The following is a 23,070-nucleotide window of genomic DNA, read 5'->3' on the forward strand; positions in this document are numbered from 1 at the left end:
GCTTCAGAGGAAAATGAGTGTGTCCCACCAGTAATCCAAAGCCATCACGCCACACTTTAGAGTCGGTACCATGATTGGGATCCTTATGAAAGGACAGATTGTGTTAATTACGTCACACAAAGCACTACAGTCAGGCAGTTAACCTTTATGTCTCCACAAATGTTAGTAGAATCAAAATCTATGGGTACTCAAGTGCATTAGAAAAGCGAGTAAATTTCCCCACTAATTTTTTATGATTTCTTTTTCTCTCTTCTGCTTTGATTGCAGTCTATAGAGGGAGTGCCATCCCTCCTACGAGCCACACCAGAAATAGAAGAACATCGGAGGCCAAAACAGGCAAACAGGGGACAGAAGGGGAGAGACACACACACCGCACACTGCTGGACTGGCATACTCACTAGGGGCCATACTGGTGGCAGCAATAGGGGGTGGGGTCGTTGGTGAAACTGAAAGATGGTGAGAACATCATGAGAGGGGTTGGTGGGAATGAACCAGTGCTGGGTTCATTGCATTTAAGTGCCAATAGAAGTTTCCCTCGAACTTCCACGCGTGGAAATGAGTGCGCCTGTTGACACTCCCACTGAGCTGCAAGCGATACTGAAACATATGGTTTCTGCAAAATGTCTTGATGGTGCAGATGGACTAGGATACACACACTTGCAAAAAAACCAAAAAAACAAGTGAAATCCAGCCTGTAATTAAAACAGGCTAAAAACTTATTTTGCAATGTAAATTATCTCTGTTAACATCTTCTAGGATTTGTAGACAACAAATAGCATTAAATTGAACTTGCCTAAATTATTGTACATTTGTTTTTCTACAAAGTTTCTGCTGAAATTTTACTTTTCAAACCAGGAATGTCCACTCATCCCAGAGTAAAAAATACTTGTGGATAATGTAGATTGAATATTATTGTAGAAATAAATTAGGATGAAACTTTCTGCTAAAAAAATGCGAAAAAATGCAAAGAAATTATCTTAAAATAATAGAAAAACACTTTCAAGCAGGATCTGAAAATTTGTTCTGTTTAATGAAAATTGGCCTCTATTTTTTTTTTCCCCTTGTAAAGCCCCCCTGCTGGTCGGAAACCTTGCTGTGGCTGTGATGTTTCCCACTCGTGCCCTGGGTACCTCTCACCATACAAGCACATACATGTCAGATGTTGGGAACATTTGCAACTCCCTTGATCAAGCCTCTGATTTCAGGCCTGAACAAATACTCCCTCTGGATGCTCTGTGTGTAGCTGCTTTGAAATAAGAAGGATACAAACTGGTAACAAATTAATTAGACTTTGGTAATTAAAATTGTTGTGAAAGTTGTAAAACCATTTTCCTTTATCTTTTCATACGCAGGTTTCTGTCGACATTAAAGTGGACTTCCCTGAAGAAAGAACATTTGACTGTGTATTCAGGAAAGTGAATTTCATTGAGGCTCCTGTGCTTTGTTCCTGTTCATGCAACAGCGGCCGTCCACTGTGTTTTATTAAAACACCGACTGGCTCGTGTTTTAGGGTTTCATTACAATGAAACAGGCGAAGCTGTCAGATATCCACACCAAAGTTTTAACACAAACACACATGGCTGCGACTGTCCTTTAAACCAGTTGGTAGCATGGTGTTTTCACATCAGCATTTAACGCGGAAAGAAAAGTAACAAAGTAAGAGACGGCATTGAAAAAAATCTATATTTACAACTGTTATTATGTCAACTTTGAACAAAACCAGAAAACAAGCATAAATTACAAGATCTTTTGGAATTTCAGAGCAGTAATCTATGAAGTGGTTGTATGAATATAGATATCTGCTATACTATCTCAACCATATGATGACGTTTTTTGGTATTGGCTTCAAGCGTGTTCATCACTGTCAAAGTCGGTAACACTTGCAGTGTTTCTTGGTGTGTTTTCTGCATTTTAAGTGCGATTCAGTGTGTTCTCACTTCGCAGCATCGCTTCTAAATGCTGCACATGGGCTAAAGATGGTGAATTATTGAAGATGTTTTCTTAGTTCGCCCGTGTTTGGTCTATTTGTGTTTTCTTAAGCTGGAATGCAGCGAGATTCAGGGTCACCCAATTTTTAAGGGTAATGTATAAAATCCTTTTTTTTTTTTTTTTCTTTCTGAGCTTGAATAAGCAAAGAAATGCTATTGTTGTTCCCTCCTGAAATATCCATGGAAATGAGGACTCTATATGCAGGCTTCTGGGTTTTATAGTTCTTATAGCCAATTACATTATAAAATACAATAACCAAGCCGTACACAAATGGGACTCCAAAGGATTTCTGGGAACTGGTGAAACGAAAAACTGATAATTCCACGTTTTTGTGCAGCTGGTTTTAATATTTAGCATGGGAAATAATCTCCCTCACTGTTCATCATGTAGCCACACTGTATTCCCTACTGCCCGGGGTTGGTATATGTTCTTTAAAGTTTTGTGCTATAGTTTATAATTTATGATCATTGGCAGAGCTGCGGCAGTGCACAAGGTACAAAAGAGAAGAAACAGCCTCAGACGCAATGAGGATTATGCAACTGTAACAGGTGTGTATTCATAAAAGAAACATAAGAAAGTGAAGAAATGGACCGCGTGCTGTCAAATTATTTGAAAAGGTAAAGAATGAAGACAGTACTTCAGCAAAACCCTTCAGGTAAAGTAGACATTGCTTCGATTTCTCTACAACATCGTGAGAACGAGAGGATCGTGTTGGAACAATGAGGGTACGGTGAAAGTAAAAAAAAAACAAACTAAAAAAAACTAAAGTACAATGAGGAAATATAAGAGGAAATCAAGTAGACAAGACAGGGAGGAAAGAAACTTACTTGTGAAAGAATAGCCTGAGAGGTCCAATGGAATACAGAACAGATGAAAAACCAGGATGGGGGGAAAAAAAATAAAACAAAAACAACACAAAGAGAAGAAACAAAGACAATGAAATGAGAAATATGATCAATGAAAGGGGGGCAACTATGTCCCACCACATCATTAACCCACCGTCACCCTGCTGTTGCGTACACAGCTGAATACTCAAGCTCATAAAACGCAATGCTTCTCTTCTTTTCCTGATATTAACAGAAAAGCGTTTCTGGTTGCGTCAATGTATTTTCTAAAAATGTCTCGATCTGCTACACAAACCACATATTGAAAACAGATTCAATCGTGCCAAATTGTATTTAATCTGTGTAAATTTTACATCAAGTGAAGCTTGAGCTCAGTCTCAACGTTATACATTTTAGATCAGCGAGACACAGAAAACACACGAGAGAGACTTTGTAAAGCCGGAGTGTCTGTAAGTAGGACAAAAACATCTCTCTTCAGTTCGAGGGGACAAATAAGGAGGATGCTGAGGAAGGTTTTTTTTTTTTTTTTTTTTCTACAGAAGCAGTGGGGTGATGAAGCACAGATGGAAGCGTGACATGGAGGCTGGAACAAACTAAAACAAAGATTTATTCATGACCCTGATTTGGAATGCTGACTGAGAAATAGGTCTGCTGCGTTCTGATTGCAGCCTCGCTAAATTAGCTCACGGCAGATGGAATAAAGGAGACGACTCGGGGCGAGGTTTGCCCCGGAAAATCGGGGAGAATTTCCTGACGGTACAAGGTAACAATTATTTGGCATCAAATTTGAACACTTTTCAGATCAGGGATCTGCAAAAGTTACCACTAAAAGATCCACTTTTGCCTCACTTCGAACCTAATACAATGGCGCTATAACCAACCTTCAAAATCAATTCAAGACATATCTTGGACTTTTATAGAAAGTATTCGATGTATACAACAATGGAAATTAAAGACCTACATTTTTAAAAATGCTGGTATATTTTGTGAGTTTCTCTTACCTACACTGAATGACACTCTTCTAATGTGCTTACCTATTAATAGTCATCCAATTAAAGTCGTTCATATTTAAACAAAATACCATTTACATTTAATTAAATCTGTTTTATAGTGTAAAACTAGTCAAAGTGAAAATATACTACGCAATTCCTAGATCAAAACAGTCTCTCTTTTTCATTAATTTTGGGGGAAAAATCATCTGTTTTCTCAGTGTATACATTGTCATTGTCACTTGTATTATTTTAAAAGCTAAGTCGGTTGGCTGAAATGCTGCATCACTATTTCCAGGTCCTTCCCCCCCCCCCCCGAGTCGCTCCAATTTAAAGATTCAATCCGAAACATTTCTTTGAACGGACAAGAACAAATGCAAAAGTTAGCCTGATTAAAAGGTCATGAATAATAAATATGTTCCACTGTGTCGTTAAATCGTGGAAACGATTTAAGACCGAGCAAACATGAAGAATTGTAAAATCTGTTGCCTATAAAGGTCATATAGTCATATTTTCGATGCAAATCGATTTTTTTTTTTAACTTTTCACTCTTTTTCTGATATGTTTGTATGCTTTTTTTTTTTTTAAGTAAGGACAATATATTACTTTAAATAATATTCTAATAGGTTTTTAAGGCTTTCTTTTACAGGGACTGCTACAGAAAACTTGAATTGTCTAGTTTTTAAGCAAAATGTAGGTACATTAGAAGTCAATAAAGTTTGAATATGGTAAAACATCATATTTAACCTTAAACCATATAGTAAAACTTCACTTAATTTACGTCAAATCTTGGGAAAGCTGCAGGAAACCGCTCCAGAGCGGCTGGTTGCAGACCCCTGTTCTCGAAAAATGGAAGTGAAATCCAACGGGATCTCAATTTCTGTACCTCAAATTCATACTTCAGTGAGAACTTATGCTCTGACGTTGTTATTGCACATAAATAACTCAAAGTCAGCCTTTATGTCAGAATGACGCACTCTGATTAGCGATGACAGGTGTCGCACAGCTGCTCATCGCAGTGCAGACGCTGCCATATGTTCAACACAGCTGTGATATGACATCGCATTAATTCGCAGGGAGGCACTTGAATGGAGCGGACGCCAAGTCTCTCCAGCACACGCAGCACATTCGCCGTTGACAATCAATGCAACGCGGTCAAAAAGCTCTCCTCACCTGGCCGGCTTTTAAGCCGAACCGTTTCCTCCTTATTTTGAACCCTTACCTGCGGCGGCCGCATTAAAAATGCACGCCGTCACCGAACTACAAATACAGAATACGAGATTTCTTCGCACTGATGTATAAATCATCTTGAGGAACGTGCAAGTGCTCTCGAGGAAGCTTTCGTGAAATCACCCGAGTGGTGGACTGAGAGGAGTCGAGACTGTAAGATAGTAGTAAGAAAGAAGCTTGCCTTCCACACACCAAACATTAAAAGAAAAGGAGCGTAACACTGCGAGGTGATGACGGTTGCACGGGCGACACTTGGGATAGTTAACACTATTAAGGAGGTTGGATTATGAAGTGGCGGTCATTGTTCCCGCTGGCCTGAATGGGGTGGTAAAAGGACTGCGGCGGGGCTGGAGGAGTGGAGGGGCGGGTGAAAGCATCTGGACTGAGCTACACAGCGGCGAGCGGCAGAGTGAGCAGCGGCATTAGGTTCAGAAGCAGTGGGGTCACAGGAGCGTTGACTCACAGGATTGATACAGAAAATAAAAGAAATTAAAAAAAAAAAAAAGCCAGAGGGGCACTTACGGACTGGCTCGGTCTTGAAAACGGTCGACAGGCTGCTCTCGCCTTTGCCTTTGCCGTTGATGGCGGACATCTTGACCTCATAGGTGGATTCCGGTTTCAGGCCCACGATGGTGATGCTGGTCATGTCTGCTGGGGGAGGCAAGGACGGCTTATATCAGATGGATTTCTTTACACATTAAACGTGCAAAATGGATAACTATTGCTTTGCGGATGCAATTTCCTGGCAGGAATGGGAGGAATAGGCCCTCTCTGTGGTCTACACATCCACTTTTTTGTCTATCATACTAAAGGGGAGAATGGAATCTGCTCCATACTGATTAATGATATTGAAATCGATGTTTTTAAAATGTGATCTCACAGCTTTGTTATTTGAGTCCAGTCCGGTCCTATAAAAAAGTTTTCATGTTCTCCCCGGGCTGGCTTGTCAACATCCATTATGGGTCTGCATTTTATTTTGCCGGGACTATATCATTACATATATAATATCCTATATAGAAATCCTTTCATCCTGCGCTAATGACAGAGGTTGATGTTTCTTTAAGAGTACAGTGTATGGGACATACATCTTTCAAGAGCAGCATTTCATAATTCGAGAAATTCACCAGGTGATCTGTTTGCATTGTCTTGGAAGTAAAAGAAGCATTGAATTTTATTTAAAAAAAAAATTCTTCAACAAAGACTATAGAGAACACACTATAAGATACTGCTCACATGTGGATAAAACCTCATCTTGGCTTCGATTAGCTTTGCTTTTCCTCCTGTGATTGTATGTTCTGCTCTTGCTTTTGTTTGTTTCTGCGTCTGCTGCTTCAGTCTGCCGTCTGACTCCTTTCACATTCATTGTTACCCCGAGTAGCGCACACTGTAGAGTATGTCGTGTAGCTCTTCCTGTTGCACGTCTCCTTTATATCGCATCTACCAATCTCATCCCAACTGAATGTAAAAAAGAAAAAAAAAAAAAGAATGAGTGAGCGCCAATACGCCTGCTGTGGTTTGCACTGTACACGGCAAACCGCAAAACAAAGGCTACAGCATGCGTAGTATAGTTTGATCTGTTTATGATTATCCTGCACATTTTTACCCACGAGACGGGCCTCTGCAGGTAAACTGGAGCAATTTCCTAATGGGATTTTTACACGGGGACTCCATTACCAACGGCAGCAAGGTTGCATTAAAACAGCAGCCACAGTTTAGCTAATAGAGGGGCTATTATTTTCCTTTTACGGTGAGCATTGGGGCAAAGCAGGCCAGCACTCTGATGTGTAAATCCCCCCCCCAAAAAAGCAGAGGAATTGTAATTGCAGGAGGGCTTTGTGGTTTCTTGTTACATAGCTGCAGCTAAATCAGTTGAATTAAAGATCCATTTCAACACAAAGGCTTTGAGGTGCATTACTCAAACGGAGCTAATAGGAAACCTTGTTAGTTTGACCTTCGATTGCAATGTTTCACGAGTGAAGTGGATTTTATATGACCAGTCATCTTCCCCACCGGCCTCTTCTGCTTCTTGACTTTTGTCACATAAAGTCACTTGGCTAGTATGTGACCGTGAAATACAAAAGACCTGTAATTTCATGGATGGTAACAAGTCTGGGCTGTGAAAAACAGCATGGAAAAAAAAAAAAAAAAAAAAAAACATCTTTCCATTGCCGCGACTCCATTTACCACTCAGATTACTGTCTCAATGAGGAGATTCAGAATGAAGCGGACATAAGTGACTTCTCAGGGAGGCTGTGTGAATACAGCTGAAAGGCGTCAGGCCAGGCAAATTCAAAAACTGGGCTTTTAGCACCAACATAAAACTGCCGCCACCATTCATGTTGGGAAGAAATTTGTAGATTACCCAAAGTAATTTGTGTTTATTTATTTATTTTTTGCATGTTGGCTGCCACTGCTTCTGAAAAGCTTTATTGAAAAAATAAATAAAAAAAAAAACATTGCAAACTCAAGAGTATTATTAATCACTGTGTGTCGCACGGGGGAATCGCTCCTAAACTGACTGTCGAAAACAATTTATCAAGTATCAAGACAGTAAAATTAGTTTAATGTGTGTTAAGTATGGGTTTGGACACACTTAATACATGAGTGTTATAGGCTTCTTTGAGCCTTAATGGATATTTTTTTTATTTTTCATTGCAAAACATGCAAAATTACTATGGAAACAAATTACACAGAATGCGTTCAGGTGCTGATGTGAAATGAGTATACTAACACGTTACACATTACTAACAGGCCATGTTAGCCAGGTTTCCGATTAGTTATTACAGTTACTGCTTCAAAAAGTGGAATTACTTTACTATTTAATGTAAATAAACAGGAACTAGTTGAAAAAGTAGATTCTTCGGGTCAGCTTGGCCTGCTAATGTGGACAAATTTATATAATCGTGTTCCTGGGACACTTTAGCTGAGCTGTTGATGCTGTGTGCATCAGTGTAATGATTGGTTCGTTCATTCATTAAGATCTTTCAATTAAAAAAAACTGATTTATGAATGATCAAAGAGGTTTTAAAAGGTAAACTAGCATTTTTGGTTGAATAAGCACTGCTTTTGTAGGCAAATGCTAGTGTCACTTTCAATCAGTCTTATAGGTGGCCGACTTAGTTTGGGATTACTCCTCTAGTAAGCGGAAGTTTGGAAAAAAAGGTAACTATCAGGACAACTGCTTCCGATAAAGCTAAAGCGAACAGTGACCTCAGCTTTGCAGCTCTGCAATTGCTCAACTCGGGAGATAATAGGAATGAGCAATGAATTCACTGTTAATTGTTGCATATGATTATCTTTGATGAAATTTATTTGGTTATCTATGAAATTATTTGCTTTAATTTGCTTCTCCGGAGGACATTTTGCTGTTTTGTTAAAGTATTGTATTTTATCTTGTAAATCATATTTATTTATCGATTTGTTTTTCCCCAGAGTTCCCGCTTATTAGTACTTTTATTTTTTCAGTCTAAAATGTGTGGGATCAGCCATATTTGGCAGCGCTGTTTATAAACATATGATGGCAGCTCTTGTTCACAGTACTGTTTGAGACCAAATCGCCATTTTATTGACACAAATTCCGCCAAGTAACAGCTGGGCCTTTACACAATAATGGAGCAAAGAAAATAAAAAAATTAAAATCAGTGCTTCTAGTTTCTGGTGTTGCTGAATGGGATATTTTGGTAACATGTGCAGCCAGTCTGGGGGTCCATGTGTTTTCTTTGGTGTGTACACGTGCCTGACGGGCGACTCTTGGGCCCGGAGTTGACAGTCGAGTCTGTCAGCGGCTGACTGATGTGTCCCATGAGGCAGGCGGGACGGAAACCATCCATATTTGTAGGAGCCACAAACCCTTAGTGGGATGCGGATATTATCTGGGGTCTGTCAGTGTCTGCGCTGACAGTCACTGAGCCTGCAGTGTGTTCTGCCTCTCTCTCTGATATGAGCTGCTGTCATGTTTGGATTAGCAGCTGGTGCCAGCAGGACTGTTTTCTGCAGGCGCCTAAAATATATCCAGCAACAATACTTAAATGATGTATGAAAAGTTTTTATTGTTGGTTTTTGCATGCATCAAAACCTCTTTTTGAAGATATTTTTGCGAGATAATATTTAAATATACTGGAAATGTTGCAATGTAAAGTCATTTTACATTGCTCACGCTCACTTTCTCTTTGCAAAGTCACTATTTAATTAACCTTAAATTTGATTTAACTATTATCAAACATCCATGGATTCTTCTGCACAATTTGGATGCTAAGGAGTGATGCTATACAAAGACAGCAATATTTATGTGTGTTCCAAAGTATATTGCGTATATGCTATATACACTGTGTATGCATTGCATATGTTAGAGTGATATAACTAAGATGACATACATGTCATGACAATAGTTATATGGTATATATTAATAATATTGGAATAACATTTTTATATTCTGATAAGAATTTTGACAGAATTTAGTTTTTTTTAATATTTATGATTATGAAATGTATTTTTATTGTGTCCCTGTTATCTGTGTTATTTTTAACATGTTCAAATGTAAAGACTGAACTAAAATGGTCAAAGTTAAGCTGCAGCTGACACAATTATTGCACAAAACATAGAAATGACGGTAAATAGCATCCCCGACGTCCTCTGAGCTTGATTACAAGTACATGTTTTCAGGTTTCCAGGGGGGGGAAAGTAGGTAACTGGCGGTGGCTCAGAGATTTAGAGACTAATTCAACACTGAATCATATCCTGCACAAATCCAAGTCACAGCGGCCGTTTTACAATCTGCTGCCAGCGACAGAATAAATGATGCTGAAAAAGCCCATAATTACATTTTTTATGAATGTCATATGCAGCATACAGTGAAATTCGGTGGAGAGAGGGAGGCGAGTTCCTCACCGTCCTCGGCATCGTAATCCCTGCCGAGCCACTCCTGGCCCAGCAAACGCCATTCCACTATGTACTTGATGATGGGCACCCCACCCATGGAGGCTGGCTCTTCAAACTCCACAACCGCTGTGCTCGAGAAAGGCTCCACTTGTTGGATTTGTGGCGACGATGGCACATCTGCAATGGTAGGCAGTACAAAAAAAATAATAATTTTAAATGTGAGAAACAGGCTTTAAAACAAACCATGAAGTGTATCGCAGTGCAGTAGTTGTTTAAAATAATTCAGAGGAGTTTATAAAAATCTGTTTGACAAACCAAACTCCTGTATAGTTATGGCTTTATGTAATGGAAGTTGCTCATTTCTCTCTGTGGCTTCATATTAAAGCACAGAAAAATCGCATTTGCCGTCACCAATGTGACATCATCAGCAGAAAGGATTTTATCAATGAGGTGTTTGTGCAAGCAGATGAACGCAAACTACGAAATCACTTCAATCAACACCTTGCTGTTGATTTCTGTGCCTTTGCCATGCCTGCCAACTTTTCGTGAGATTCATGGGTTTACAAGCATGCGCCCACACGCTACATACTTATTACCATCCGGATTGCAGTCAACAGTGTGTTTAACTATTTACAGGGTGGCCACTGAAATACAGAACTGAAAACTTTCACCATAGTGTATTTGAGAGACGATGAGTCCCAGTGTTCAGGTCTGGTATTGCTTCGGGATTTAACAATTCTCGGCTCTCTAAACTTTTCACTTGTCATATTTCTGGAGAATTCACTCCTCTTGGTCTCAGTCATATTCTCCCTCTTAAAACTGAGTTAAAGCATTTTAGGTAAGACAGAAAACAACATGGGCGCTTTAAGGGAAGCTGTTCTTGCTCTCTCTAAGCACAACTCATTGAAGTCATTAAAAGAGCTTGTAAGTGTTATAAATACACAAACATTATAGTTATATTACACACCGAATGGAGCCATATTAAAAATCCCAACTCTTGAGCTTAAACTTGGAATTCCCGCCTCAGAAATGGGACTTTCCCATTTTGTCTATGATTAAAGGTTACTTTGTTTTGACATTTGTCTGTGTTTGGATCCTTTTCTTGTTTTATTGAAGGCAGTGCCATACTGAAAAGTAATACAGTATGGCTCTGGCCACTGCGTAAGAAGCTTTTGAAGTTCAGGCTTTGTGTCTGAAATAAGGCGAGAATGAATCCACTGTCTCTTCAGAGTTTATATGTCTGCCTTCCCAAAGTATTTTTTTTTTTTAATGTGTTTTGGCAGGAAGAGGAGTGCATTTAGAGGCACCAGAGGAGCCCAAAGCATGCGGCCACAAAATTACCAAAGATCTGTTGGACGTACCTAAATGAGTTTCCACTGACATTTTTATCTCATGCCTGGGATACACTTTGATTCATGATTATTCGACACAAACAGAGCACTCTCGAAGAAATTTAATTTCTGCTGTAGACACTACGGTGCTGTTCGTAATCTCCAAAGAGGACAGTGTAACGGTGGGAAGCAGAGTGTCCGGTGGGCGTTTTGGCCGTTAATTAAATGTCGGTCCAATATTTTCATGTCTTTACTTGATCACTGATGAAAAAATGTAATACAGTATAATCATACTTTCCTACATGAGAGACCTGATTTTTTTCTCTCTCTCTCTCATGTTTCTATTAAACAAATGTTTGTACACACCAAAGCGACAACACGTTGGATGTAACACTAACTAAAAATCATGTACCTCTGAACATCAGACTTTTATAATCGACTCTTATTAGTTGTCACAACTTTGTATTTGGATTTCAGCAGAGTTAATGAACAGAAAATTAATCATTGTAGCACAGGAGTGTCAAAATCATTTAGTCCAGGGGCCACAAACAGCCCAGTCTGATGTCATGGTGAATTAATTTCCCCTATATAGAATCTTACCAGTGGTTTAACAGACCCCAAAGAATTTCACAAAGTAAGTCACACACAAACACATCAATGACGGTGGCTTAGTCCGTCCACTGGGAGCAGTTTTGAGTTCAGTACAAATAAAATCCATTATTATTATTATTATTATTATTATTATTTAGTTCCTCGCTCAAAGATACTTTGACATATGGAGGCTTGAATCTGCAACCTTCCGATCGAGAGGTGACCGGCCCTGCCAAATCTGGTTGGACTAGTAAAATGATAGCATGATTACAACAACTACTATTTTTGTGCAAAGAACGCATCCGTTCACATTTAATGAAATAAAGAACATCAAATTCCAGAGAAAAGGTAAACTGTATTCCAGAAACCATTTTTTTTTCTTTTTAAACTTCTCTGGCGCCACGACCTGTGCAGCCTTCAATGTGCATGTTTGCATCCACTCATGCTCTGGATCATCCCGCTGGTCAGATTGGACCGGTTACCCTTGCCAAAAAAAAAAATGACTGAAGCCCCTGTCGTGCGTTCAGTCTTGTTGCAATAACTGTGCCGACCTCAAGAGGTCACTCGTGAGGCTTCATAAATTTAGCACTGATGAAACACAAGCAGTGACAGTAGGCTTACTGCTGCTACTTGCGCTGAATATTTTTATCACTGCTCAAAGCCAAAGAATGAAACTAATTATCACCCTATTTGTGTGCGTCTGCAAACTTCCTGGAGCCACGAGCAACATGCATACAGAAACAACACTAAAAGAATGATCCTGACATTTCAGTGATAAATCTACCTCATTTGCACATTGCGTGTGTCATTAAAAATGTAATTAATTTCATACTGCATGTTAACCTTTCTCTTTCATATATCTTTGGAGAAAATAGGGTGTGAATACACTTTTACACTTTTATTTTCGCGCCAACTCTGCTCGGGAAGAGGCAGTTCAGCATACTAATAAGTTATAGGGAGAAAATGAGAAAGAGGAGAGGAAAAAAAAACAACAACAAAAAAAAAAAAAACACTTCAAAGACCCTACAGGATATGTGTGCAGTGGCAATGCAGGGTGTTGCCACAATTAATTTGACCACACTGCATTTAGACAAGGTCCTGAGCGACCCACCACTTTTAATGGGCCCAAAGCAATTTGCATCGCAAATGAAGCTAACAAAAACCAAACGCAGCGCAGAGAAAATTAGACTTAAAGAGCAGATCCACTGTGATTACTTTTCTTCCTTTTCACTGCTTTGCTATGTCTTGCCTACGCCAAGGAGTGCCTCAGGGTTCTGTGCTCTATTTATCTTAGTGTTTACTTATATTTCGTGCTGCCTTTGAGACTCAAACAAAAGCACGGTGGCTCTTTTTGTTACTGTGCATTTAACATATCCAGTAGTTAAGCTGTTTGGCTCAGCAGATTTTTCAAATTTGGCATGGGCACATTCTACATTCACATTTACAAATGTTCCAAAACGAGGCTTTATAATGGTATCAGGTTTTAAAAAAGAACAACTATTAGAACTTGGAAGTCATTAAGAAAAATACAGGAAAATAAAAACGTAAGTAAGCATTTGGGTAAGTAGACAGGTAGTTAATGAAGTACTTAGTTAAGAAGATAGTTAAGTAGATAGGTAGGTAAACAGGTAATTAAATAAGTAGGCAATTTTAGAAGAAGATGTAGAAGCTCTGCATGTCGTTAGACCCCCCCGAGAAAACATGACATCCCCATCTAACCTTTACGGCAGTCTCTTGTTTACTGACATTAGTGACTTTACTGTCAAGAGCTTCTTCAATACTCAAATGTAGGATTTCATATTTCACACAAGCTTGCGCGCCAAAATGGTTTCTGATTGCCATGAGAATTGAGCTTAAAGGTTTATTGATCTTTTGATGGGCCCTTTTCTTGGGTTTTATTGCTGAGCTGTTAAACCATTTGGTTCTGGGTGGTTGGGTTCATATTGGGTGGTCGAACTACCAAACTCAGTCTTATGGAAAGATTGAAATAGGGTAGTAAAGGTTGAGGATCGTCTTCATTTTGGAAATTTACAGCATTAAGCATTACAGACCAGGTGAATGAAAAGAGGTGTCACATAATTTGACTCTGTTGGGGACTCACAGATTTTATTGCTCTGAATTGAAGCTGAAAAAAAAAAGACACTTTCATACAAACAAAGTGCTATAGGTTTGGTTTACTAACCTGCCGGGATGAGAATAAACTCCTTTGATTCAGTGCCCATCACGTTGGTGGCTGTGCAGTTGTAGCTCCCAAAGTCGTTTTGAGAATCGGGGGTAATCTGAAATAGCGAGCCGAGCCAACAGAAACAGAAACATTAGATCATGTGAGTAGACATTGCAGACACGCCTGAGATGCCTCCACTAAATAAATCCGTGAAGCAACTTGAATAGACATTAGCTAATGTTTTCACATCATTTAGCTTTTGAGTCATGGTGAGACACACAGCCGGTTTATTTAAAAGGCGACTGCTATGCGAATGTGCAGATGTCAAGTAGCCAATCAGTGGTTGGATACTACTTTACACTCATGTCCCTTTGTAATGTTACTGGAAACATGTTCATGTTGGACTTGACTTGAATGTTTTGAATGTTTTACCATTGTTTTTTCTTAAATGCCTGTTTCAAGGTTGTCCAAACTAGTATGATGAATGGATACAAAAGCCATATTAAGACACGTTCTACAATCCAAAGCACACATGGGGAACTGTGTATTGTTTTTAATCTTTAAGGTGTGTCTGTCAGTTCGTAGCTTTAATGCATTGTTCTGCAAATTGCAGGTCAGCATGAGGTCAGCGTCCTGACTTGGAGGCAATCTGGGAGAAACCCAGGAAAAGAAATGTTTGGAACCAACTGTTATATAAAGAAGACTTCATAAACTCTAAATATGGTAGCATCTAAAAGATGACTTCCCCCCGTCTTCCCCACCTCCAGGTAGCTGATGGTTGGCGTGTTGTAGATCCTCATGTTGGTGGTGTTGGCGGAGGGCAGCTGGAGGCCGTCTCTGAACCAAATCAACGAGGCTCCGGGGTGCGCCTCCACCTCGCACGTCATGTTGGCTGGGTTGCCTTCCCAGGTGTACGCCGTCACCACGCCCAGGATCTTTGGAGCATCTGATGAGGGAGTAATGATTGGAAACGTTAGATGGTTGTGCAGTAGAACTGCCAGATGACAAGATCTACAGTCACATTATCATGAGGAAAAAAATTATCATAATTTATAGTGCCCCCCCCCCCCCCCCCCCGAAAAAAAGTTAAATGCTTTTTAGTGCTTATATCAGAAAGAAACCTGCATGTTTGTTATTGTGAAAACTTTCAGAAATGAGTCACCAGGATATGGGCTGTAAAATATGGCACATGTAGGAGAAGGATAGTGGAGTATAAATATCTCATCACTCTCTGGCACATCCAGCAGCTCTGCTCAAGGCTGACATATATTGTCTGGGACGTTTTTTGTATTGAAAAGAAAAATACACTGCAAATGCACTTTGTAAGTAAATGACAACGCTGAGAAAAGTAGAATTAAACAGATTGGTAAACAAACACTGAGTACTATAGTTTGATGGCTGTGTTTATGTTGCATATGTTCAAGGTAAGGTCTTTTTATGTCGACCCATTTAATTTTTTACATCCCACCTGAGTCGGTTTTTAAGGTTTGAAACATAAAAAATGTACAATATTAAAAGAAAAGGATAAACACAAATTTTTCATACAAAAAAACAGAGACTGAGCTCAGATATTAAACCAGTTCTCAAAGGGCTGAATACCATTAGATACAATGTAAGAGGAGAACAATAACAAATTAGCAAGAGCGACAAAACCAGCAGAAATAACGGTGCATAATAAATACAGTCAATCAACACACGAATTCCTGCAGATTAATTATAGGATTGATGACCACTACATTACTTTCTGCATTTACTGCAACTGTTCTTTGTGTGGCGCCTGCAGAGATACTTAATAACAGCACATTCATGTGGCGTGAACTTCCCTTTGACTTCCTTGCTGAATTCAATTGATTTCTTACAGCCAAACTCTTCACGCTTTGCACCAGGCCTTAATTGTTCCTATTGAGGTTGCAGGTAATGAGTACTTTCCCCTATTGTAATATATCCTGCTCACATCACCGAGCAGTGGATATCAAATGCAGGGGACTACGCCTCACTTCCTGTGAGCCGCCAAACGCTGCGGCCTCTGACACCGCCATTTTTATTTTTATTTATTTTTTTACTCCTGACCCTGGATCCTTGAAAGCTCTGCAGTGTGCCGCTACTGGAATTGATGGACAAGAGCGAGTCGATAGATGCTCCATCTCCTGCAGCCCTGATTAGACTCGCACGCTTTCTATCAATGCTGGTTTGGGGTCTCATTGACTCGCCGCGGAGTCTGTGACCTGCCTGTTTGATTTCTGTGGCCTCGGAGAACTGTCCTGGTCAAATCATTCGAAAATAATAGGATGCCTCGAACAGAGGCGCTCGCACACATCACATACATAAATACATAAAGAACTGTCATTACAACAACAGCTTCATTTCCTGCATATAATGCACGCAAGCCGAGAGAGGGATACCAGTTTTATTAAAGGGTATGGGGACAGTGGTGCACAGAAAACTTAATGGGAAATTTAATACTAAATTAAATCAACATGATATTATTAAACAAATCATATTCAAATCAATATATTCCGCAAATCTGAAGCGCATGAATTTGGGCCCAACTTGTATCTGTAGTGTTGATAATGAAAATTCAAGTGTTGCAGACGAGCTATCACTTGAGAATAAAAAAAAGCATCTAATAAGCACCCATCAACCGCTATCAGTAGAAGAAGGGTATTTTCTTCCCGATCCCTCCTGAGTAATTCATGTTCTCAAGAAATCTAAACCTTGAACCGATGCACATGCATATATTAATGCCCTTTTAATGACTTCAGCTACTTGAAATTTAGATGAATAACCTCACGAACCGAAATAAACACCAGCCCAACATCTTTTTCTTTGGTCTGGTTCGAGAGAAACAAATACAAATGTGAAAGCTACCGGCACAAGAACAAATCGAAATAGGTACTTGTTAGGATTGAGTTCTCGTCTTGTCAAAAATACGATGCAAAGAAGACATTGAGGTGAATTTGCAGGAGGAACTGAGCGACTATTCGCTGTCTTCTACATATCCCTTTGTTCATTCAGCTGAATACTTTCAGAAACGCACATAAAAAAAAAAGAAAAGTGTTAACCGAACAGTCCCCAAGGCTAAGATGAGGGTCTAAGAAGTGACCCGCGTGCTGCTCGGTGTTTTCATTGGATCTCGATGCTAAACAAATTTCAGATACTGGAGAGTCAAGAGATATTAACACATTCCCGTCGGTCCTTCGGCGGCGAACGCAGCCACACTCAGCCCGGCTAATGGGATCACGCTGCGCGGCAGATAACAAGTTCCGCGCTCAGATAACGTTTTCATTGCGTGAGCGGGTGAGTGGCCATAGAGAGGACAGAGAGTGAGAGCCGTGCTCAAGACAAAGCACCTTTTCTTATCGATAATTGCTTGGCAACAGTGAATCCGCTACCTGATTATTCCCTGATTATTTGAGCAAACTGCAAGCCCTCAAACAACTCTATCAATGCTGCAATGTGATTATATCTTTGGACAAATTGCAAGCACATCGAGAGCAGGTCATATTAATCCAATTAGGAATCCACTGGCTGTCGTTTTTATTTTTTTTTCTTAATCAAGGTGACATTGATGAATTCCAAAATTGAATCAAGTACGATTTAGCTGCTTTCATGTGCATGGAATCATTAGAAGCATGCGTTTTTCGTTTCAAATTTCTTCAGAAACATAACCTCAGAAAGAGCACATACTGAGTTATTCAGGCGATTTTGTTGTGCCTCGTCGCATCAAAGCTAAGTTCAAGTTTCAAGTGTCTCTGTTACAAACGACCTCCCTGATAAACTATATTGGCCACACTGATTTGCAGCCATCACATCATGACCACATGTCTAACATTAAGTAATCCCACTATTAGTGCTAAATACCCCTGATCCACTTCCATCAGTTGATTAGACTCGTTTTTCAAGAAGATCCCAAAGTTGCTCAATTTAATGGAGAAGTTCAATCTGTAGAGCTTAAAGGCCAAATCTCAAACTGTTTTTCCCGAATTGTTCCTTAACCATTTTTTTCTTTGTGGCGTGGCACAATTTGCCTGAAAGGCTGGTGGTCTGCACCAGAGCTTCGGTAGGTGGTGGGGAGTCAGAGTGATATCCAAATGAATAGAAGAACATTGGCCAAATTACTGCATGACTTCAGCCTGCTTTTTCCCCTCACAGTGCATTCTAGAGACACCTTCTGGATTAATTAAGATAGGTCACTGGCTCGTCTGTTGGATCAGCTTTTGCTGTTCATGACCCTTTCACCAGCTGTTCCTTCTTTAAATCACTTTTTTTTTATAGATACTCAGCACTGCAGACCAGGTAAAAACCCAACCAGAGCCGCAGATCCGGGGGTGCGCTGACCCAGCCACCCAGCCATTACGAGTTTTGTCAAAGTTACTAAAATCCTTTCACTCGTCCATTTCTCTGCTTCTAACACATCAACTTTGAGAAGAAAATGTTCACCTGCTGCCAAACACATCCCACACACAAAAAGGCTCCATGAGAAAGAGAAAAGGCGTTTGTCTGTTCACCCGCCAGTGGTCATAAAGTTATGACTGATCGGTGTACTTCAGCCTTGACATTTCATGTGAAAGTCAATGACTGTGATCATTCTGGTGGTCCTGTCAAAACACATGTGTCCATGATGGCCATTTTTTTCCAGAACCTGCTCCAGAGCCTAAATGACTCTCTGCTCCAAACATCTTACAGGAGTCTGTAAGATCAGAGCTAGTGCTCAGAGACAGCTGCTTTGAAAAGAAGAGGCGAGTAATTTAGAGCCTAAAGAGCCACTGTGGTCTTGAAGGTATGATAGCACAGAGACCTTTGTTTCCATGGTAACACATCTCACTGGCACCATTGACCCAGCAAACGGTGCTCTCTCAACATCTATACCATACATACTGCAGAAACAGAGGTGAGTGTCCTGACATGGAGCATCGCGATGCTTTTATGCTCGCTTAAGATTTTTGAATTCTCTTTATTTGATTAGACATATTTAGCCCTTCATGAGACACTATCAACTGAAGTGAATTTGTAACGTCCAAATGTATGTTCAACAATACAATCTCTAAACAAAAACCTCATATAGACCATGCTTTTATTTTTTGTATAACATAAAAAACCTGGCCTCAAACACACAAAACTTAGCAGAACTCGCTCATCCATTTTCACTTGAGGAGTTATTAATGTTAAAATATGTCTCCTGCTTATTTTATACAATTATTGCCTTTCAGAGCTTCTCACTTCTGTCACAAACTTCCTGTCCTATCTCTTTTCAGGGGTCTGAATATGATCTTGGGGATATGCCACTCACACAAATCCACGACAACCAGGCAGAAATTGTTGACTTTACTTACACCCAAGCATAAAATCAGACTTCCATCCATCTGATGCGAAAAACCACAGGACATCCATCTAAAGTTCACTTATAGCCTGTCAACGTGAAACGAGTTTTGGGTTTTGGTGTCGGTTGACTGGAACTCAGCAGGGAGCTCCTCTGCAGTATCCCTTGGTATATTTGTTTTATTTATTTTTGTATCTATTTGGCTACATTGATACAAATGACATCGCATTTATCCAGGTTATATATTTTGGGTGCATTTAGAATGTTTTTTTGGTTCGTTTCTACCTGCTTTGACACTCATTCAACATGCATTTTTTTTTTAGAATACACCGCCAATAACATACATGATAATTCTCAGAAATGAAAATATTGCCCTAAGGGTGGAGTGCAGGATGAAGGGACCCCCCAGGGTTAAACAATCACAGCGAGAAGTAACAAGCTGGAGATAGTGAGAGAAAGATTTCTGAGTGCAAAGCAGCCACAGGGCAGGTTGCGGTTTAAATAAATGACACCATCCTCAAGTTTTTCTTGACTGCAAATACGTGCTCCTTCTTTTGCTCATGCTATAGATTTCTCTGCCTGTAGGCAGACTCAGCAGCTTAAGTAGAGGGCTCTTCGGGTGCTGGGAAAAGCCCCATTATTGGGAAACAAAGACAATTACTGCTTGAACCTAAATTGTTAAGAAACTTGTGTAATATATATATATATATATATACTATATATATATATATATATATATATATATATATATATATATATATATATATGTGAGTGTGTGTGTAAAGTTGAAATGAACAGATCGTATATTAAAATATATTTTACCAGACCTTTTCAAAGTGTGCTATATGCCTCCCCTAAGGAGTGCAAATTAATTTGAGTAAGCAAAGTAAAACGCATAAGAATTATATGAATAGCGTACCCACGTGTGCATGCATTCATTTTTTTACATCTACGGTGGGAGAAGAGAGGCAGGCAGTGTCAAATAAGCGCAGAACAGTGCAGGTTAATGATCCGTCCACAAATAGATGTGGAAATGAACGTGTGTGATACCCTGTGATGGATGCTTCTGTCATAAGAATTCTTATTTATTATATATTTGTGATAAGAAAAATGAAATTTCCGGTATTAGGTGATCAACAACAGTGGACTCATTTATTCAAAAGTTCATAACTGATGCACCGATAAAGCACGAAAGAGTCAGGTGACTTACAGCGGACTTCCAGGTAGATGGGCGCGGTGTCCTGGCCGATGGAGTTACTCGCGGTGCAGAGGTACTGGCCGGCGTAGGTGAACTGGACATTTTTCAAGGTGAGGGAGGAGACCCGAGCGTGGCTGCGCACCACAACATTTCTCTCAAGGCTCTACAAGGAAGAACAGAAAGATTATTCACACTTTATTCAAAATGAATACACGTTCTGCTGTTATCAGCTTGTTTGTGTGAGTTTCTATATGTGCAGATTAAAACACGTGGGACTGACTACAATGAAAATGGAAGAAAAAAAAAACCTCAGAGGTAATGGGGTTATGTTTGTAGTTATGTTTGGATGAACCAGGGTGAAAACAATTGAAGATGAATTTGGGAGTAAATGTAAATCTCCGATGATGACTATTTGACACATGGTCTATGTGAGTTGCAGTGCAAAAACCAACCAAATAGAAAAGAAAAAAAAAGGTTTCATAGGCTGGAAGTTGCTACCTGATAAGAGTTGCATTATTCAATATTCTTTCCTAATGTCAAGCGAGTGTCAGACTAATCACACCAGCCCCATCCTTAACGTTATGACAGTAACCAAGATTAAAATTCCAGGTCAGGACAAGTTCAGGTGGCCGAGGAACACATTTCAATCTTTGAATCAAAGAGATATGAATAAATAAAAGTCATAAAAAGACCCCTCGGTCACTTTCATACAGAAGGAAAAACACTATGGACATCTTGCAGAAACTATTCCTGGACCGACCTTGGTGCTCGCCTGTGCAAAAAGCTGCATCCCATAAACTACTTGTACATTACGTCGATTACTGTCCCCCTCATTTAGCAGTATGCTGGTGGCTTTACAGGCAGTTTAATTGCTGTTGGAACAGAATAATTGCAGTTGGGACAAATGGCTTGTTAAATCTTGTTTTTATTTTCATTAGCCGATCGCATTTATCAAACTGTCTCCTTGGCTAAATCTGCTGCTTTGTGAATCTGCCGGCTCGCTGCGGGGGTGCACCTCAGCTCAGCCTCAGTCCCCCGTCACTTTTTTAATCACGCATTGCAGCCTAACTTCATTCTGGCTCCACTGTCCTAAATCGTCTAATGGACTCTTCCTGAACAAAACCTGGGAGTCCGAGTACAAAGCTGCACCCAACTATTTAGAAACTGCAGTTGAATTGTTGGAGGAGAATAATTGCAGTGGGGACAAATGGTTTGTTGAATCTTGTTTGAATTTTCATTAGCGGGTGACATTTGTCAAAACTGTTTACATAGATGATGCTGCTACTTTGTGAATATGCCAGTGTCACATATTTGTTTACACCATCTTTTTTCTTTTTTCTTGAAACGTAGTTTTGATGCACATAAGGCCTGGTCTACTCGTGTTTGATGCATTTTAAAATGTGTTATTTAGCACACAGTGCATCTTTTCTATTATAAATATGGAATATTAGGAGTATTTAGTCATTGACGTCATGACTGGGGGCAAATTCAGTATTGCTTATTTATCCACCGCACAAAATTGACCATATCTCGGTGAAATAGCAAAGATTTAATCATCTGTGAGCCAGTCTGTGCTTTAAATGCTCTGTCGTCAGTTCACTTGAATGATGACCTTCAAATCAGTGATGGAGAGTATGGTTTTATCTGCTAACAAATTAGTAAATTAGTCTACTTCCATGAATGTGTGCTGTTTTTCTAGAAATGTTTAGTGAAAATGTTCGTTTGTCTTATATTCCACTCAGTTTGCTCACACTTTGCAGTAGTGTTTACGTCTCGTCTCTGGCTTTCACTCGTGCACCGTTACCGAAGTGGCAACTTCAGCACAGGGGTAAAATACAATCTGTGACACTGGCTCCCTGTGCTCTGCTTTACATGCACGGGTGACGCCTGAGCTCACCCTATGACCTCCCTCACTATTTATTTTTAATCAGCCGCTTAAGAAACTGCTTGGAATCATCCGATAAACTATTTCGGAACCCACTTGGGAACCCGTGTGAGCGCAAAGCTGCATCGGACGAATTACAACACGCATTGATTAGTGTGGATAAATGGTCGAAAAACAATAACCTCAGGACAAATAACTTGCTGAATTCTGTTTTAGTTTTCTCTAGCGGGTGACACTTATCCACATGGCTGAAGGGGCTTTACCCACACAGGTGTGCAGCTGACGTGCCATTTCACCCGATGACCTCCCTCACTTTTTAAAACCATGCACCGCACTCGAGATGCATCCTCCTCGTGCATATTTCCCAATACAGAAACGAGGCCAAAGGACAGGCTGCTTTGCATTCAACTCCGTTGTGTCCCTTTCTTTGCCCTTAGTTGCATTTACGGTCGCGTTGGATCACTTTCACACACTGTGTGTGTTTGTGAAGGTAAAAACGAAGGTAATTTCATATAAACAGCTTTGCAATTCCGTGAAGCAGAAGTCATTAATAACAATGAAAAGCATTTAAAAATGAATAAGCACGTAGGAGGCCGAATACAAACTATAGTAGCAGCAGCACTTTCTTCCCTTTGGGCAGCACACAGCTC

General features: G+C 39.9%; 1 protein-coding gene across 1 annotated transcript in view; it reads right to left on the reverse strand.

The window, feature by feature from the left end:
* The window catches only part of ncam1a (neural cell adhesion molecule 1a), a 279,302-nt gene that overhangs the window by 35,007 nt on the left and 221,225 nt on the right, over nucleotides 1-23,070 (reverse strand). The window contains exons 9-15 of the mRNA XM_080483150.1: nucleotides 20,548-20,698; nucleotides 14,779-14,963; nucleotides 14,036-14,132; nucleotides 9,941-10,108; nucleotides 5,576-5,701; nucleotides 2,817-2,831; nucleotides 399-446 (exon numbers count right to left, since the gene is read on the reverse strand). Of these exons, the coding sequence (XP_080339276.1) occupies nucleotides 399-446; nucleotides 2,817-2,831; nucleotides 5,576-5,701; nucleotides 9,941-10,108; nucleotides 14,036-14,132; nucleotides 14,779-14,963; nucleotides 20,548-20,698 (790 nt within the window). The remainder of the gene's footprint in view (nucleotides 1-398; nucleotides 447-2,816; nucleotides 2,832-5,575; nucleotides 5,702-9,940; nucleotides 10,109-14,035; nucleotides 14,133-14,778; nucleotides 14,964-20,547; nucleotides 20,699-23,070) is intronic.

This window comes from Lipophrys pholis, assembly GCF_963383615.2.
Source record: "Lipophrys pholis genome assembly, chromosome: 16".
NCBI lineage: Eukaryota > Metazoa > Chordata > Actinopteri > Blenniiformes > Blenniidae > Lipophrys > Lipophrys pholis.